The sequence below is a fragment of the Monodelphis domestica genome, chromosome 6, assembly GCF_027887165.1.
Source record: "Monodelphis domestica isolate mMonDom1 chromosome 6, mMonDom1.pri, whole genome shotgun sequence".
NCBI classification, from domain to species: Eukaryota; Metazoa; Chordata; class Mammalia; order Didelphimorphia; family Didelphidae; genus Monodelphis; species Monodelphis domestica.
The window spans coordinates 84,335,188-84,355,501 of record NC_077232.1 but is presented as its reverse complement, the minus strand read 5'-3'; the positions used below and the strand labels follow the sequence as shown (position 1 = coordinate 84,355,501).

Sequence of the window (20,314 nt, the reverse complement as noted above, 5' to 3'; positions counted from 1 at the left end):
GTCCATAGTCCATCCTTTCATTTTAGAGGCATGGTTACTGAAAGGCAGAGGAGTGAGCTTGGAAAGGGCTAGTGAGTTAGTTGGTGGTCAAGACAGGACTAGAATAAGAACCCTGTATATTCTCTACAGCTTGGGGATGGAGGTCGGAGGTATCTGGAGGCTTCTCATTGAGTGACATTTCCATTGCATCCTACTGCCTCACTGTAGAGGACTATAGAGATAAAAAGGCTCAGGGAGTTGGACTAGGAAATTTTATATTGAATAACTTCCCTGTTATCAGCCCCAGAATGCCTCAATTTGCCTTTTTTCTTCCCAAAGGGGGAGGCAAGATAACTTGGGAGTTATCTGCAGCTGTAGTCCCCAAACCTGCTCCTGATCCCCAGGCCCCTCTGCACCCAGCCTGCAAAGCCTCAATTAAAGCCTGTCCTGCTGAGCGTGCATCTGAAAAACTGCTTGGCCAGCAGCATGTCTGAAATGTCCATGCAGGGCAAAGTCACTAACGCGTCCTTTGTGAAATCCTTACAAGAAACTCCAACTGTGGGATAGTTTGAGGGGAAAACACACTTGAGGGCATGTTGTGTGTTTCCTTTTTCCCTCCAAAAAATGGATTCTGTAATTATAGAGATATTTCCCTTAGAGTAGCAAGAGAGATGAGAGGCCACATACTCCAGCCTCTTTATCTTAACAGATGAGAAAACCAGTGCCCACAGATGGCAAAATACTTATCCAATGGGATGGATAAGATGCATGAGGGAGTTAGTGGATGCTCAGGAGTAGAATCGTGAGATGGGAGTTTTAAGCAAACCTAGGTAGGGACTGAAGCTGAATCATAAGCCTGGAGTTAGAGAAGATTGAATTTAAGCCTAGCTTCACACACACCCTAGCAGTGTGACCCTGGGAAAGTCACTTCACCTACCTTCCCTTTAGTTTCTGCATCTGTAAAACAGGGTTAATAACAGTGCCTATCTCTGTGGTTTTTATGAGTATCAAATGAGATAATAATTGTAAAGCACTTATCACAGTGTCTGGCACATATAAAGTATTATCTAAATAATTAAAATAATCATATTTATATAATTTAATATATTATGTAAATCATGTCAATAATCATCATATTTATTCATGTAACTTTATGGAATTAGATTATGCAATAAATCCACATGAATAATATGCTAATAATCATCATATTTATATAACTTTATGCAATATATATCACATAAAATATGCTGCTTTATTAATATAATATGGAGTTTATTATATAAATACTATGTTAACTTTACTTGCATAATTTTATATGACATTATATAACAAATGTTCATTATATTTATTTATATCATCTAATATATTTCTTATATGAATATGTCAATGATTTTATTTATATAATTATGTTTAATATATAAATAATATAAACTAATTATTTATATTATTTATAACTATAATTATATATAAATATATATGATTATAAACTAATTTTATATTATTTATATATTAAATATAATATATAATTGTATATATAATTTTATTTATATAATTGCATATTTATTACATAAATGTTCATTTTATTTATATAATTTTATATATTATATTACAAAACACATTTATTATATAACTAATGCTAATAATAATTATATGCATCTATATAATTTATTTTATTTATTAGATAATGTTCATTTTATTTACATAATTTTATATACTATGTAACTAATGTTAATAATTATATGTATTTACATAATTTGTTTTATTTATTAGATAAATGATATTAATTTTATTTACATAATTTTATATATTATATAACTAATGTTAATAATTATACACATTTATAGAATTTATTTTATTAGATAAATATGTGAATAATTTTATTTATTAATATACTTTTATATAATATATTTATTATATAGATAATGTTAATAATTACTGTGTTTATATAATTTACATATATTTTATTTATATAAATATCAATAATTGTATTTTATGTAATTTTATATAATGTATTAAATAATAGATTTATTATATAACAAACATTAACAATTATATTTATTCATATAATTTTATATACTTTATGTAAATGATGTTAATAACATATGTATATATTAATATGATATATAAAGTATATAAATACATATAATCATTTTATAATGCTTACTAATATACTTATTATTATTACCATTATTACTTTCATGGCAGACTGTCACAGAATCATAGGTTTAGAGCTGAAAGGTACCTTACATGCCTTTCATTTTTTAAAAAATGAGGAACCTGGGATGCAGAAAAGCTAAATGGCTCATATGACACCACAAAAGCAGCAAGTGGCAGAGATGGAATTAAACCTGTATCTTCTGACCCCAAATTCATTCATTGCTCTTTTCACTATAAGACATGGATTTCATGCATGTCTCATTCAGCAGGTAGGGGGATCTGGAGGTCTGCCCATGTCTCTTCCCCCTCCCCTCCCAAAAGCACACTCAAGAATCATCTTCAGTGACTTCCTCTTACCTGTAGGAGTAAGTAGAAACTCTAGGTTTGACATTTAAAGCTCTTCACACTGTGAAACCTTCCAGTTTTTAGTCCATTTGTACTTCCCTCACGCTCTCCAAGGTATCCTGGCTGACTTGCTGTTCCTAGTACATACTACTCCATCTCCCACCCCTATTTCTTTGGACTCATTGACTGTCCATACATAGTGATGCCTCCATACCCTTAATGATCTCCTTCCAAACCTCCTAGTAGTGGAATCATTGGGCTCCTTCAGAACTCAGTGTAAGAGCTGCTTTCTGCAGATCTTTCCTGATACCTTTATCTACTCATTTGTTTTCTCATGCTTTTGAACCTACAATTAGAAGACAAACTCCTGAAGGCTAGAACAGAATTCATTTTTATATTTATTTATTTGATTTTTATTTTTTGAGTTAGGTTACTCAGTGGATAGGTGTTGGGACAAAAGGCAAGAAGACTTGAGTTAAAATCTGACTTCAGAAACTTACTAGCTCTGTGACCCTGGATAAGTCATTTAAACTTCTATTTGCCTCAGTTTCTTCAACTGTAAAATAGGAGTAAAATATCACCTGCCTCCCAGGATTGTGAAAATCAAGTGAGATAATATTTGTAAAAAAATGCTTAGCACATAATAGTCCTTAATAAATGCTTGTTCCTTTCTCCTTCCTTTCCTTCTTAGTTTTCCTAGGGTTTATTTAGCACAATGCCTGTCAGATAATATGCACATGATGGATAAAGAGACGACCTTGAAACCAGGAAAATCTGGGTTCAGTTCTTGCCTCTGAAATGACCCTAGGCAAGTCACTTAATTTTTCAGGACTACCTTATATTAATAGATAAATTTCCTCTCATTTATCACTGAAATTGCATGTCTTTTGAATTGCCTCTCTTTTGAAACTTCTATATAGGCAGGTAGGTGACACAGTAGATAGATCACTGAACTTGGAGTCAGGAAAACTCATCTTCCTGAATTCAGATCTGGTCTTAGACATTAGTTATATGACCCTGGATAAGTCACTTAACACTGTTTGCCTCGGTTTATTTACCTGTAAAATGGGTTGGAGAAAGAAATGGCAAACCATTCCTGATCTTTGCCAAGAAAACCCACAAAAGGGGTCATGAAGATTTGGATATGACAGAACAAAAACATTATTGTGCATTAGAGTTTTTTTCTTTTATGTATGGTCTATCTGCTATTAGATTGTAAGCTACCTGATGGCAGGAACTAAATGGCCTAAGTTTTGATTCTCTAGTTTCCAGCATAATGCTCTGTGTACAGAGTGGACATTACTTGAATTATTCCTTACCTGGAGATCATACCCACCTCCATCCCAGGTGGTTATCCTTAGATATTCCAGCCTTTCTTGCTTAATAAATAATTGTTGAATTAGTTTTAACCTTTAACTTTCACTGAATAGGAAATTAAAATCTGATGGGGATAATGTATGAAATAAATGTAAACAGTCTAATTCAGAAAGCATTTATTATGTGCCTATTCTGTGCAAAGTATTACTCTAGGTTCTAGGGCTGCAAAAATAAAATCAAATTAAAATACATGCTCTAAGCTTCCATTCCATGAAGAGAGAGAGTGTGTGTGTGTGTGTGTGTGTGTGTGAAGAATACAATGTGTAAATAGATATGTATCTACATCATAATTGGAAGAGGGAGGAAACACTAATACTTAGGTCATAGAGGAATCAGCAAAAATTTCTCAGGGATGGTGGCACACAAACTGAGCCTCAAAAGAATAAAGACAATATGGTTTGGTAGGAAAAAACAGTTTAGGTGCCACAGTGTATAGAGTGTCTTAGGGACAGGAAGACTTATTTTCATTATTTATCATCTGTGTGATGCTGGGCAGATCACATAACCCTGTTTACTTGGTTTCCTTATCTGTCAAATGAGCTGGAGAAGGAAATGGCAAACCACTTTGGAGATCTTTGCCAAAAAACTCCAAAAGGAATCACAACCTGACAAGAGTTGAACATGGATGAAAAACAACTGTATAACAATAGGAAAAGGACTAGATTTGGAATAAAAAGACTTTAAGTCTCATTTCTTTTACCAACTAGCTGTGTGACCTTGGGCAAGTCACTTCTCGTTTTTGTCTTCAGTTTCTCCACTTGTAAGAGAAGCCATTGGACTCAGTGATCCTAAGATCCTTTCCAGTCCTTGTTCTCTTTTTCAGGTGGCTCCAGAGACCAAAGCCATCATGAAGTGGATGAAGGCCATTCCATTTGTGCTGTCAGCCAGTCTCCATGGGGGTGACTTAGTGGTTTCATATCCCTTTGATTTCTCAAAGCATCCCCTGGAAGAAAAAATGTTCTCCCCCACACCTGATGAGAAGGTAATGCAAATTTTTCATGGTAAGTCCAAATGCTTTGCTTATGGAAACTTCATGATGGTTTTCTTTTGGATTGTCAGTGGGATATGGTGGAAGAGAGCACAAGAATGGAGAAACACAATGAGTCTTGGAGTTAAAAGACTTGGATTCAAATGTTAGTTCTGTTCCTTATTACCTGTGTAATATTAGGCAAGCCACTCAACCTCTCTTGGTCTTAATTTGGGATCTCCGAGGTCTCTTTCAGGATTGTATCTTAGGATCCTTTGAAAGAAGTCATGAAACTGATTCTGCTTGAACCACTTTCTTGACATGTGACTCTGGGCAAAGGACTTTGCTCCTCTGAGACTTAGTTTTCTTCTTTGTTAAATGGGAATAATAATACTTGTACTATCTATCTCACAGGGTAATTTTAAAGATCAAGTGAGATAATGTATGCATGGAGCTCTATAGAATTATAATCGGTTATACTATTTAATGTTAGTCAATATATTTATCCTATTTATTTCTATTTGGACAGAGAATAGATCTGTGATTTCATTGGAATAGGGGATTGCCAGTGAGGAAAAACTAATGTTCATTTTATAGATTGAGAGATTAGGCTACAAGACTGCTAGTTAAATGATAAATGACTTGCCTAGGATTCCATGCCAATATATGTCAGAGGCAGGACTTGAACTCAGGTCTTTTTGGCTTTAAGGTCAGCTCTCTACTATGCAAAGATAAAACTTCACCTTTTAATTGGTAAAATTAGAAATTTGGCTGTGTGCATGTATGCACATGTGCAATCACAATTCTAATTACTCATAGAATAAAAATACAGCTTGGTTTGGGTAGGATGTCAGAGGGGAGATAATTCATTCAAATTTTCTTTTGCTTCTGGTTTCTCTGAGAAAACAGAGATGATTTGGCCTTGGGCTTACAATTTTTGCCTCCTTCAACTTTCTCCCTCCAAGAAGTATGCCATTGCATACTTCTTGGCTCTCCTTGAGGAAGAGACAGCTTTTCTCCTGGCCAAGTCAATCCCTCTCTTTATGCCTTTGATTTTTGATTTATCCACTAGCTCTGGGGATGGAGTCAGGAAGACCTGAGTCAAAATTGGCCTTACCAGCTCTGTGACTCTGGGCAAGTCGCTTAACCTGTTTGCCTTAATCTAATGGAGAAGGAAATGCCAAAGCAGTCTAGTATTTTTGCCATGGACAACATTGGCATATTATGGTCCATATGATCACAAAGAGTTGGACATTACTGAACAAATATAGATTTGGCAGTCATCTGTGAATAGGCAATTAAACCCATGGTGGACACCTACCTGCCTCTCTAAATCTATAAGTAGCCCTAATCATTTTGCTGAACACCAATCCCGTCAAACTGTCTGCAGGACATTTCCACTTGGATGACTTTCATCCTTGAACAGGGTCAGATACTTGACCAGAGGTACTGTCAAATGATTGTTAGTATCTGTCTTAGGATTCTCTACTCATTGCTTTTTTAAAAATTTAAAAACATTTAACTAAACAAATGCATAAATATATGCAAAACCACAAATACCAAATTGTTTACAATTTGTTTAAACATATGTAAATTATGTACAGTGATCCCTTGCCTGTTGAGGAAGTTATGTTCCAGAGACCCCGGCAATAGGTGAAAATTCATGAAGTAGCAGCACTATATTTTGTTACATATATATGTATATATACACATTTAAGGCTTTATAAACCCTTTCCACTCTCCTGTAAACCTTTTCCACACTCTTATTAACCTACAGTCCCTGGGCAGAACACAGCTCTGTGGTTGCTCAAATTTCATTCCATCAACCAATAGTGTGCCATGATAAGTATAGCTCCATGATACAGAATTAGGTATATTAAAAAAAAAAAACTCATGACACAGTGAAGCCATGATAAGTGAACTGTGCTATAGTGAGGGACAACTGCATATGCTAATATAAACACCCTTTGCTTTTGAGTTCCTTTTGTTTTTGTTTTACTTACTTTTTTTGATTTTATGCATGTTATTTTTTAAAAGGTAATTATGGCATACATTATTCTTATTCTATTTTCATCTCTTCATATATTTCCCTTATTTTCTTTATATTTACAATATTTGTCATTTCTAATAACATAATACAATCCATTACCTATTCAGCCACTTCTCTTATTCATTGCATTTGTGTTAATTCTAGTTATTTTGTCATAACAAAGCTTCCATGAATATTTTCAAACATACTCAGCTTTTTATCCTCTCAATAATACCATTTAGGGCTTGGCCCTAGTAATGGGATCTCTGGGTAAATGAACATGAACAGCATTACAACTCTTTTTTTAAAAAATTAATTTATTTAGAATATTTTTTCATGGTTACATGATTCATGATTTCTCCCAACCTCTCTTCCCTCCTCTCTCCCAGAGCTGACAAGCAGTTCCACTGGGTTATACATGTATCATTTTCCAAAACTTATTTCCATATTATTCATATTTACATTAATTTTTTAATATCAAACCCCCTATCATTTCCGCATTGAACCATGTGATCAATCATATGATTTTCTTCTGTGTATCTGCTCCCACAGTTCTTTCTCTGGATGTAGGTAGCGTTCTTTCTCATAAGTCTCTCAGAATTGTGCTGGATCATTGCATTGCTGCTAGTAGAGAAGTCCTTTACAATTCTTAACATAGATTTACATCTTTTTTTCTTAAAAAAAATCATGACCCTTCTAATAATGTAATATTAGTCCCTTGTCTCCATATTTATATCAGTATTTAATTTGATCACTTTAACCTGTCTGGTTCTCAGTTAAGGTATTCTCACCTTATCCTGGGTCTGATGAGAGTAGGCTTCTGGTACTGCCAATCATCACCCCTTCCTCCCATTCTCTGTAACACTTCCTTTACTAATTCTTCCTCCATATAAGATAGCCATCACACCCTACCTCCTCCTGGTCTATTCCACTGCCCTTCATTCATTCCATTCCATTCACTTCATCCTCAAGTCATCCCTCCATACAAGCCCCTTCAAAATACTCAGACAATCTAGAACATTGAGTTCAGGCTAATCAAATGAAATGCATTAAAGATAAAGGTCGAACCTTATATTTGGCTTCCAAGAAGAGACTTTCTAAGAGGGAGGAGATGATGTTAGACAAAAGTTTCTCTGAAAAAGATATGAAGGTATTAGTGCTCAACAAGCTCAATATGAATTAACAAGGTGATATGATGAACCAAAACAAAATCTACTGAAATCTTGGGCTTCGTTAAGAGAGGTGTAACTACAAGAAACAAGCAAGTGACAGTCTCTGTAATCTGCCCGTTCACATACGACCTGGAAAGCTTTTCCTATTTCTGGCTGTCACAGCTTGAGAAAACCATTAATAAGTAGAGGAAGGTTCGTTCACAGGAGGGTAACAGGGATAATGAAGAGCTTTGAGCACATGCGGTATGAGCAACATTTGAAGGGACCAGAGATGCTTGTCTGTGAAGAAGAGACTTCAAGTATTTAAATGATGTTCATGTGGAAGAAGGATTAGAATTGTTCTCTTTGGCCCTAGAGGTGAAGAACAGAACCAGGATCAGGTGTGTGTGTGTGTGTGTGTGTGTGTCTTTGGGGAAAGTCCCTAACATAGTTATCCCAAAGTGAAAGGGGCTGCCTGAGCAGAGAATGGGTTAGCCCTTCTTGGAGCCTTCAAGCAAAGGCTGGATGAATTCTCATGGGACATACTATAGAGAAAAATCCCTTTTGAGGTGTCAGAAATATCCAGAAATAGTTATCAGAGTATCTGTAAACTTGTAAGGGGGAAAGAATGATACCTTTATTTTTACTACTTTCTAACTGAAATTGGACATTTCCTACAAATATAAATGGAAGCAACAAACAAACATTATTCTGAGAAGGCATCTGTCTATAGGCTTCCCCACACTGCCAAAGTGGTCCATGAAACAGAAAAAGGTTGACAGAAGGACCATTGGACTAGACAGATGGCTGCCAAGATCCTTGCCAAATCCAAAAACTTGTTATTAGGTAATACAGAGAAGTGCCACTAGAGGGTAGTGTTGCGCCATGAATGACTCACCTAGTGTGTATCTAGAGGCATGTTTGGCATCTTCACCACTGTTGATACAGAGCGCATTCAGTCTATTTGCCATACTTGCTGTTGCCTTCATTTGTGCTTGGTCATTGCACATATGATTCCAGAGAACTCATTAAGTAACATGCTAGATAGAGAAGTGATGGACTCAGTGCAGACAGAAGAAATAAGGAAAGAAAGAATAAAAGAGAGAGAGAGAGGGAGGGAGGGAGAGAGAGAGAGAGAGAGAGAGAGAGAGAGAGAGAGAGAGAGAGAGAGAGAGAGAGAGAGAGAGAGAGAGAGAGAGAGAGACAGAGAGACAGAGAGACAGAGAGACAGAGAGACAGAGAGACAGAGAGAGACAGAGAGAGAGAGAGAGAGAGACAGAGACAGAGACAGAGAGAGAGACAGAGAGACAGAGAGACAGAGACAGAGACAGAGACAGAGACAGAGACAGAGACAGAGAGACAGAGAGAGAGAGAGGAAGGAAGGAAGGAAGGAAGGAAGGAAGGAAGGAAGGAAGAAAGAAAGAAAGAAAGAGAAAGAAAGGAAGGAAGGAGGGAAGGAGGGAAGGAGGGAAGGAAGGAGGGAAGGAGGGAAGGAGGGAAGGAAGGAGGGAAGGAGGGAAGGAAGGAAGGAAGGAAGGAAGGAAGGAAGGAAGGAAGGAAGGAAGGAAGGAAGGAAGGAAGGAAGGAAGGAAGGAAGGAGGGAAGGAGGGAAGGAGGGAAGGAGGGAGGGAAGGAGGGAAGGAGGGAAGGAAGGAGGGAAGGAGGGAAGGAAGGAAGGAAGGAAGGAAGGAAGGAAGGAAGGAAGGAAGGAAGGAAGGAAGGAAGGAAGGAGGGAAGGAAGAGGAAGGAAGGAGGGAAGGAAGAGGAAGGAAGGAAGGAAGGAAAGACCAAGGTATGGAATAGTTTCGTAGATAGATTATATAAATATAAATATTATATTATTTATGTATATATTATATTATATATGTATATAATGTATAATGATAGAGATAGAGGAATGGATAAGATAGAAATGCGCAATGTGAGAATTATTTTCTTGACTATACATATTATGTTACAGGTTTTATTTTTCCTGCTTTCTCAATAAGTAGTGTAGAGGGAGGAAGAATAAAGAGAATTTGGAATTAAAAATAAAATTGAATTTTAAAAATCCTTGATCATGGCTTGAATTCATCTAGCCTCCTCAATGGTTTGTAAGTTGTGTAACACTGAAGCTCTTCCAGTAGTGGATAGATCATTATTAATTAGGGATTCTGCGTAGGATATTCCTGATTTAATGAGGGTTTAGATGGGATGACCTCTGAGTTCCTATAGAACTGTTCTAAGTTAGAATGTGGATTTAGACTATAGAACTTTTAACTATTTGGAACTGGAAGTTTAGAACATAGAATATTATAATTAAAAAAGAGCTTAAAATAGCATTGGCAAATGTTTTTGACATCTCATACCCAAAGTGCAACTTCAAGCTGCCTGTGAGCCCCCTACATTAGCCCAGACAGGGGAGGGAGGAAGTGCTTGCATTGGGCGACTAGATAGAGGGGAGAAGCATGGTAAAAATGTCTTTCGGTGCTGTGGAGAGGGAGAATGGAATAGCCTTCCCCGTGCAGCCTGGACACCGGTGCCACAGATTCACTGACATGGGCTTAGAACATAAACTTCTAAATCTGGAAGGGACCTTAGAACACAGAACATAAACTTTTAGAACTAGAAGACTTTAGAAGTAGAACATAGGCTATCAGAGTTGGAAGAATCTTCATTGATCAAACTTGAATTTTTTAAATGAAGATATTGAGAGACAGAAAAGGGAAGTACCTTTTTCAAAGTCACAAAATGGTGGCAGAACTGGGAGTAAAACCCCATTGTCCTAAACCAAATGCATTATGGTTTCAAGTTTTTTCCTCCCCAAGTATAACACCTATTACTTTCCTTTCCCAGCATTTCCTCACTCCAGGAACCAACTGTTCTCAAAATGTTATACATAACTTGGTTAAATTATATCTTGTGACTTTAGAATATTCCTCCCCCTTTCCCAGATGCCTTGCCTACTTTATAGAACTGAAGACACTGGGACCCATTCGTTCCTTCACTGCATCTGCTCTCTTCACTTGTGGCCTTTCACAATGATGAGTACTAAGAAATTGTGTGTTGTGTTTCCAGTATGCATTTTATCACCAATTAGTGATGATACAAAACTTACTCTTGCTGGTTGAAAATTTTACCTGGGACTAAACTGGGTTAGAGTATTAAATTAAATTAAATTAATTATTAGTGGAATTGAAGAATAATCACATTTTAAGGGTGGCTGGAATTTAGAAATCAGAGTTAAAGATCTTATATGTGGAAGTAACTTTAAAGGGCTTGACATCCAACTCCTTCATTTAACAGAGAAGAAAACGAAGGTGAGGTCATTTAGCTCAACACTTCTCCCATCCTTTGCCTTAATTCTTCAATTATACAATGAGTTGGAGAAAGTGATGTCTTACATGACTTCCCATTTAATGTTCTGTATGGTGTTTTAAGGACCCTTCCTTAGAATTGACTTGTAATTCCTAGAAGTCTTAGATTCAAATCCTGGCTCTGACACAACTCTGATTTTCCATAGTACATTATCTGAAGTCCTTTTCAGTTGTTATATTACCAGTATTTTAATGTTCTTTCCAGTTCCAACATACTGTATTTTCTGACCAAAGGTCCTTTACTGGGACAACTGGGTGTCCCAGTGCTTGGTCTGTAGTCAGAAAGATTTCTTTTTTTATGAGTTCAAATCTGTCCTCAGACACTATCTGTGGGACCCTGGGAAACTCACTTAATCCTATTTGCCTCAGTTTCCTCTTCTGTAAAATGAGCTGGAGAAGGAAAGGGCACAGTATTCTGGTATCTTAGTTGTGTGTCCCTGGGCAATTCACTTAATCTCATTTGCCTCAGTTTCCTTTACTGTAAAATGATCTGGAGAAGGAAAGGGGCAAAGCACTCTGGTATCTTAGCTGTGTGTCTCTGGGCAAGGCATTTAATCCCATTTGCCTCAGTTTCCTCATCTATAAAATGAGCTGGAGAATGAAATGGCCAACTACTCCAGGATCTGCCAAGAAAACTCTCAAAGGAGTCATGAAGAGGTGGACACAATTAAAATTAATGAACAACAATAATATTCTTAAGTGTTTTTCCAACGGAGACATCCCAGCTATAACGTCATGTGTTCTCTCAGCTAAGGTCTTTTTCCATCTCTGGAAATGAGTGATTGTCACTAGAACTACTCGCTGTGCAGATGAGAAAAATGAGATCCAGAAAGGACATTTATTTGCCCAAAGTCAAAGAGTAAACTGACAGAATTAAGGTTGAAATCCAAATCTTAGGATTCTTAGTACCTTACACAGAAGAGCTTTAGAAAGTGCTTGCATAGCATGCCAATGCTGAAGGTGTTAGACAGTATTCATATAGAACTCATAGGCCTACAGATGAGTTTTAGTGAGGGTCTGATAGATGTATTTGCAGTTTTCATGGGATGTTTGACATAAACCATCCAGTGGGTTTTCTTTATTCAGCCACTGAGTGTCACCCTTATTCTCTGAAACTCATGATGATAATCTTTCATATACATATGAAAAAAATTAAAAATGGTTCCTTAAGTGGTTGCAGTTTCTCAGCTCTGATATGCAATTAAATCGCCAGGGAGAAAAGCATTAGTTCCAATAATCCAAGAAGGTAGTTAAATCACTTCCTTATTGCCTTATTTTACCCCTCAATCTCTGAGCAGCTGCTTCTCAATTTTGGGCAGTGAATAGCTATGTCCAGTGCTTCACAAAGGAGAGAGATTCATAGTTGACTTGACAAGAAGAAAGTTCCCCTGTTTAGGACAAGTAGCTATTCTTTTCTGTGCCTCAGTTTCCTTGCCTCTACAATGAGGGTACTGAGTTAGACGAGCATCGTATACTGGTTCTATTCTTGGTGTAGCAGTCTGTCTTGGGGAAACCTCTGGAGTGGGAGGAGAAAATAAAGGGATCTTAGAAACATTTTACCAAGTCATTAATAATGAGGAGAATGAGATGGATGATAAAAGAAGAAAGAGGAGAAAGAGAAAGAAGAGGAAAATGAGGAGCACAAAGAGGAGGATAAGGAAAAGAAAGGGGAGAATGAGGAATAGAAAAATACAAAGAAAAAAAGAATATTCAGATTTCCATAGATGCCTATAATTTTTAAAGCTCTTTCTTATAGAAATAAAAACTGTAGGAAAAGTAGTCTTCCTTTTATAGATAGGAAAACTGAAGTTGAAAGATGGAAAGATCATTTGCTCAAGACTGAATGGCTAGTAAGTGTCAGAGCTAAGATTTGAATCCAAGACTTTTAGGAATTCCAAGTCAATTACAAGAATAATTATTTAAGAAGGTGATTTCTTTTTCTGGAATAATCAAGCATTCACAGGGTCACAGTTAGAGCTGGAAGGAAGGGACTTTGCAAGTCAAGAAGTTTAATTCCTTTTCCCTTAAAAATTGAATATAAAATTTAATTCAAGAAACTTTTATCAAAGACTTATTGTGCACAGAGGATTTTGAGGATAAATATGGGGAAAAGCAAAGCTTAGAAAAGAGATGTCATCAGCCCCCATAGAGCTCATGGCCATAGGTGTATGAAACATATGTTACATGACCAATGTGTAAGAGAGATGAAAGTGCTGTATAAGAAATCTGAGAAGAGAAGGTAATATTAAGGACATGCGTGTAGCATTCATAAAAGTCTTCCTGAACGAGTAGTATTTAAGATGGATTCTGAAAAATGTATAGGTATTCAGTGGTAGTAGATGGGGAAGGGAATGGAGGTGGGAAATTGTGAAATATTTTTGTAAAATAGTAATTTGCTCATTGTACCTAGAAGCTAGAAATTGAAAAATGTATTGTGTGTAAAGTTATTTGAAATTAGTCTGGACAAGTAGTGTGGCACTTGATTGTGAAAAATCTTGTTTGCCAGGAAAAGCAATTTTAACTGTTAGGCAAATATGGAATTAAATAAAGATTTTAAACTGAAGAGTTGCAACCAGATCTATGAGCAACAGGGATGTGACTACTGCAACTGGAGGAGCCCAGGCTATGCTCAGTCTTATGATCCCTGCCACATATGCATAAGAAAGGAAAGTCTGTCAGCCCTGTGAAGAACTTATTGGAACTGGGAGAGAGTGAAGGAGAAAGTCTTCCAAGTTAAGATGACTTGGAAATGAGCCCGTCTTCCAGAGTAATGGGAGTAACATAATACAGAAATGTTGCAGGGGTAAAATTGGTAGAGCTTAGTAATGGATTGAATATGGGAGATACATAGCTTTAGATTCTCTCTGATATCATTGTATCTATTTTATAAAGATGTATACACCACCCATACACGTAGACACAGCATCTTTTCTGACTAGACTATGGGCTCCTTGAGGTTAGATACTATTTTTATTTTTGTCTTTGTAGCCCTAGCAGTGAGCAAAGTGCCTCAAACATAGTAGAATCTTATTAGTAATTCCTTGTTGACTGATTGACGGACTGATTGATTGAAGTCAAATTGCCCCAAATTTTAAAATGAGAGACTCAAATAAAAGAAAACAGCAAATGAATGGTTTTTAGAAGGCAGCATGGTTTGGAATGATTTCTTACATTCCCACAGAGTGCTGGGCTTATAAAGCTATTTCAGAGGCCTAATATTCTTTGAACCCACAATTGTCCTGTGAGAGAAACAGGACAGGGATAGTGTAATGCCTTTTAAGCAGATCAGGGGATGTTGAGTGGCATATAGTTGAAAGGACATTGGACTAGGGAGTCACAAAACTTGGATTTAAATCCTAGCTTTGGCACTAAATTATTCTGCAGCTTTTGGCTGGTCACCTGACTCCTTAGGGACTCAATTTTCTCATCTCTAAAATGAGCAGGTTAAATAACATGGAGAAATGGATAGAATATGGAACTGGTAGTAAGGAAGATCTAGCTATGTGACCCTAGGCAAGTCATTTTACTCTTTTTTCTCCCTTCCTCCTTCCCTTCTTTCCTTCTTTCCTTCTTCATTTCTTTCTTTCTTCTCTCTTTTTCTCTCTCTTTCTTTCTTTCTTTCTTTCTTTCTTTCTTTCTTTCTTTCTTTCTTTCTTTCTTTCTTTCTTTCTTTCTTTCTTTCTTTCTTTCTTTCTTTCTTTCTTTCTTTCTTTCTTTCTTTCTTTCTTTCTTTCTTTCTTTCTTCTCCTCCCTTCCTTCCTTCTTTCCTCCCTTCCTTCCTTCCTCCCTTCCTTCCTCCCTCCCTCCCTCCCTTCCTTCCTTCCTTCCTTCCTTCCTTCCTTCCTTCCTTCCTTCCTTCCTTCCTTCCTTCCTTCCTTCTTTCCTCCCTCCCTCCCTCCCTCCCTTCCTTCCTTCCTTCCTTCCTTCCTTCCTTCCTTCCTTCCTTCCTTCCTTCCTTCCTTCCTTCCTTCCTTCCTTCCTCTTTCTCTCTTCCTCCCTCCACCAACTGTTATGATAATGGGCAATTTAATTCTCATTTCTAAGTTTCAGTTCTTTCTCCTGCAAAATGAAGTCATATTGAAATAATTCACCCTGTGATCCATAAGTGACTTAGTAACCCATTAACTCTTTAATGTAGTACAAAAATTTTGGAGAAGTAGGGGCCCAAGGAGAGAAGTACTTACTAGATGGGGAAGTCATAGAAAAGGAGGTAAGGGGATCAGAGATACAATTGACTGGGCTCACCATTTTCTTTTGGGCATCAACCCAATCTGAAAGAGAATCTTCTCTCGGTCAAGTGCTTCTATAACTTCCTTACTCCTTGGTCAAAAAAGTCTTTTATAATGATAATAATAAAAATAAAAAATGCATAATTTTCTTCCTAGGCTTTCTTACTAATAAACTTTTTCATGTTTGGGACATCATTTGACCATTATAATCACCTTATGGATTAGACAGATATCATTGGTCCCATTTTTTCAAGTGAGGAAACAAAATGAATTGCTTATAGACTTAGCATTTTCCCATTGCATCATACCACCTCAATTCCCAACCTTAAGCATTTGTTGCTAAGAAGTTAGTGAGTTCTTAGGATATTAAGATTCAGTGGTAAGAAGAAATTAGAGAAGGTCTAATGCCTTCATTTTACAGAGAAAAAAATTGAGTTCTGGAGGAGTCAAGTAGCCCAGGTGGAAAAGGCCAGTTGGGATTGCCCAGGATGCCCAGGATCCTCGGTGCCCTGACTCCATTTTCCTTTTCTTAAAAGGGAGTTGTCTGGGCACAGTCTTAGACACTAGTGAACTGCTGGAGGAGTGAGCTGCATTAATGAGCAGGGCTATTTATTCAGTGCACTAATAAGTAATAAGCCTGATTCTTTGGGGTACCATCTTCTACCACGCATAAACACAGATGAGTAAAAGAGTCTCTGTGGGCAGGTGGTTTGCCTAAGTGAATCCCAGAAGACGAGTTGAAAAGAAAAAAAAACAAAACAAAACACCATCTCACCCCAGCAATAAATCAACAATCGATATTGGCCCCTCCACAAACAAAGGTCTCCCTGGAAACCCAGAGTCCATTGGGATGTGGAAGCTGTGGGTGAGCTTATGGCAGTGGTTTTGGCAAGGGTGTTGCTATCATTATGGAGAAGTAGTATGAAGGAGAACAATAGCATTGGGGCCAAGATACCTGGGCTCCATTTGCAACTCCAGCACCCACTAACCTTATGGCCCCAGACAATATCAGTTAGTGTCCCTGGATCTCAGGTTTTATACCTGTGAAATGAAGATCATAATATTTAAACTACCCACCTCAGAGGGTTGTCATGAAGAAAGCATTTTATAAGAAAAAGAATGTAAAGAATTACATAAAGATGAATTGTTGATATTCTTTCCATGAAATATTTATTAAAAGAAGTTACTTGATAAAGAACACTGTGCTAGACCTTAGGGGGAGATATTAAGATTAGGTAAGACAGGTCCCTCTCGTGATGGAACTTAGGGTCTGATGTTAATTGTTTAGTAACAGTAATGCGAATCTAAGTAGGACTTTATAATTTGTGAAGTGACCTCTGTGAGATAGGGATGGCAAAAATCATTATTCCCATTCTATGGATGAGCTAACTGAGACACAAAGGAGCATGTATCACATTTTTGGTCATTGACAGAGTTAGAACCTAGCATGGCAGAGTAGAGAGGTAGATTTGTTTTTAAGGTACTTGGGTTTAAATCCTCTCTATGACACTTACCATTCATGTGACTTTGGGCAAATTCATTTACCCTTTCCATCTGTTGAGAGAGCAAAATAGAGAGAGACAGAAACAGAGACAGAAAGGCACAGAGAGACAGACAGAGAGAGAGAGAGAGAGAGAGAGAGAGAGAGAGAGAGAGAGAGAGAGAGAGAGAGAGAGAGAGAGTCAGTAAAGCATGGTAGAAAGATCCCTGGACTCGGAATCATTGAGACTGAGCTCAAGTCTCAGCTCTGGTATTTACTAGCAGCATCTTTGGAAAAGTCAAGAATGTATTAAGTATTGTGGACATAAAGATAGACCAAACCAATCTCTACCCTCAAGGAGGTTACATATTAATAGGGAAGACAACATGGAGTGGGTCAATAGAAAATAAATGCCAAGTAGTTAGAAGACTCAGAAGAAGGCATTAAGGGCTAAGTAGATTGGGGAGAGTCTTTTAGAGTGGGTGAGAATTGAATTGAGTCTTGAAAAAAGTCTTAGAAAATAAGAGGTGATAAAATGGGAGAACATTTACAGGTGGGCAAATCCTTCAACCTCTCATGCCTTCTTCATTTTAAAAATAAACATCTAAGGTATTTTTGTTGTAATTCAATCATTTCAGTTGCTTCTGACAGTGACCCTATTGGAATTTTCTGGATACAGGAGTGGTTTGCCATCACCTTCTCCAACTAATATTACAGATTAAGAAACTGAGGCAAACCAGGTTAAATGACTTACCCAGGGCCATACAGCTAATAAGAGTCTGAAGCTCGATTTTAACTCAGGTCTTCCTGACTCCAGGCCTGGCACTCTATCTACTGCCCCACTAAAACTATTTCTAAATAGATGATTCCATGATTCTAAGTCAATGTTCTTATATCCCAAGTCTCCTGGCTCAAATTTCACTGTTCTCCCAACTATACCATACATTGCTTATTGTGTTTTTTTTTTTACCACGTGTCCCATACTGTACTAGGCATAATGAGAAATAACAAGGTGTGATCCCAGCTCTTGATGTATTTACAACTAGTGGAAAGACTGATGATGAATTCCAAGCTACCTAATTTTGTTTCAAGGGCCAGACACGGGACTTTGGAAATTTTAAAATTCAAAACCTACTTTTTGGTTTCTGATTAATTCTGAGTGAATGGGAAAGATGAATCCTAGCTCTGACATTCTATATCCTGCAGTTGCTTGGCCTCCCTATTTCCAGAGCATTCTGGTCTTTCTGGGAGAAAGCCCTAATTTATGAGAACAGGTATCCCTTCCACATCACAACTTTCCCTATCATGATTTTTACGTAACACTGATTGGTATAAGAAATTAAATGGGAATCTCAGGGAGTTTTGTGGAAGCCATAGATATACAAGTTAGCAGATGACACAGAAAAAGTTCAGAAACTAAGAAATGCATAAAATATATGCATAGTATTATACAATATCAACATGTTTTATCTTTAAATACCATAAATATACACAACTTCTTTTGCTGTAAGCATCCCATAAAAGAAAAGGGAAAAAAAATCATACTTCCCTGGCACAAAGGAAGGGCCAAAAAATGTATGAGGATTTTCCAGATGCCTGTACTTCAGAAACTGTCTTGATGTTGCTTATGTCATTTCTTCTTCCATTGGTCTTGGGCACAACCCCTCTGCTCTAGCCACAGGGGTCAGTTGAATATTCCCTATAAACATTCTGCTCAGTCTTCTTCCTATGCATTTGCTTAGCCTGTTTTGTTCCCCCCCCCCCCCATTCATGGAATCATAAAATATTAGCAGTGGAAAGGTCATCAAGGGAGATCAAAGCCAACTCCCTTCGTTTTGAAAATAGGGGAACTGAGACCCAAAGAAATTAGCTAACTTGTCCAAAGTCACATGGTATTAATTAAGTAGAATGGGTGGAATTTGAACCCAAGTTCTTTTTCAATTCAAAATCTACCACTTTTTGGTGAATGAGGAAGATGAATCCTAGCTCCGATGTTCTATATCCCATAGTCACTTGGCCTCCTTATTTCCAGAGCATTCTGGTCTTTCTGGGAGCAATATATACATATATATGTATATATTCACATCTTTCTTTCCAGATGTTCAGGTTACTGTCCAGAGCCTATGCCAATGTTCACCCCATGATGATGGATGCATCAGAGAACAGATGTGGTGGCAACTTTCTGAAAAGGGGAAGTATTATCAATGGTGCTGACTGGTATAGCTTTACAGGAGGTAAGTCTCTTTATTGCAGGGGATGAGGGAAGGAGAAATCAAAGTTAGTAGAGGATCATCAGGCAGATATTTAAGAGGGATTGTAGGATGGAAACAGCCATACTATTCTGCCCTTTCAGAAATGCCTCCTAAATATTTCCTTAATGATATTCAGGGGCTAAAAGTCACACAGAGTATTTTTTCTACAACCCACTAAACAAGGATTCATATCTCCATTTTACAGATGAGGAAACTGAGGCTCAGGAGAATCCTTTTCTTTTTAATGGTGTATATCCTTGGAGGAACCCACAATCTTATACATGGCAGGGGTTTCCTCCCTAATCTATCTAAAAGGTCATCTATTTATTTTTATGTCAGTCTTTAAAAAATAATCTCCATTAGAGTGGTGAAATTGGAAAGCCTATTGGAATCAGGAGAGTTCTGAGTGTGACTCCTACCTCTGACACTTAACTGTGTGACATCGAATAAGTTTTTTACTCGAGCATTGGTTGCTTGTAAACTGGGAAAAAATGATCCCTGGAACACATACCTCACAGGGGTTTTGAAACACTCATAAGACACGGTGCATGTAAAGTGCTTTAAGGTGCTCAGCTATTAAAGGACCTCCCAAACATGCCTGAGGCATCTCTTTGGGTCTTTTTTTGGTATCCCAGACAAACCGATGGCACCTAGCTTGAACATTTATGGCAGGAAAGAGCAAAGGATTTGGCTACCATTCCTTTGTCCATACTTCTCTTGTTATTGTGTTGTTTCAGTTGTGTCTGACTCTTTGTGATCCCACTTGTGGTTTTCTTAGAAAAGATAATGGAGTTGTGGCACAGTGGATATATAGCATCAGACCTGGAGTCAGGCAGATCTGGGTTCAAATCCAGCCTCAGATGATTACTAGTTGTGTGACCCTGGGCAAATCACTTAAGCTTTTTTGCCTTCAGTTTCTTCATCTGTTAAATGAATCAGAGATGAAAATGGCAGATCACCCAGTATCTTTACCAAGAGAACTCCAGAGAAGG

The 20,314-nt window shown here is 37.3% G+C and overlaps 1 protein-coding gene across 2 annotated transcripts in view; it reads left to right on the top strand.

The window, feature by feature from the left end:
- The window catches only part of CPZ (carboxypeptidase Z), an 82,813-nt gene that overhangs the window by 40,724 nt on the left and 21,775 nt on the right, over positions 1-20,314 (top strand). Inside the window, exons 7-8 of one of the 2 annotated variants that reach the window (XM_007496805.3) lie at positions 4,682-4,840; positions 19,169-19,304. In XM_007496805.3, the coding sequence (XP_007496867.1) occupies positions 4,682-4,840; positions 19,169-19,304 (295 nt within the window). The remainder of the gene's footprint in view (positions 1-4,681; positions 4,841-19,168; positions 19,305-20,314) is intronic. The other variant, XM_016423338.2, reaches the window with a different exon arrangement.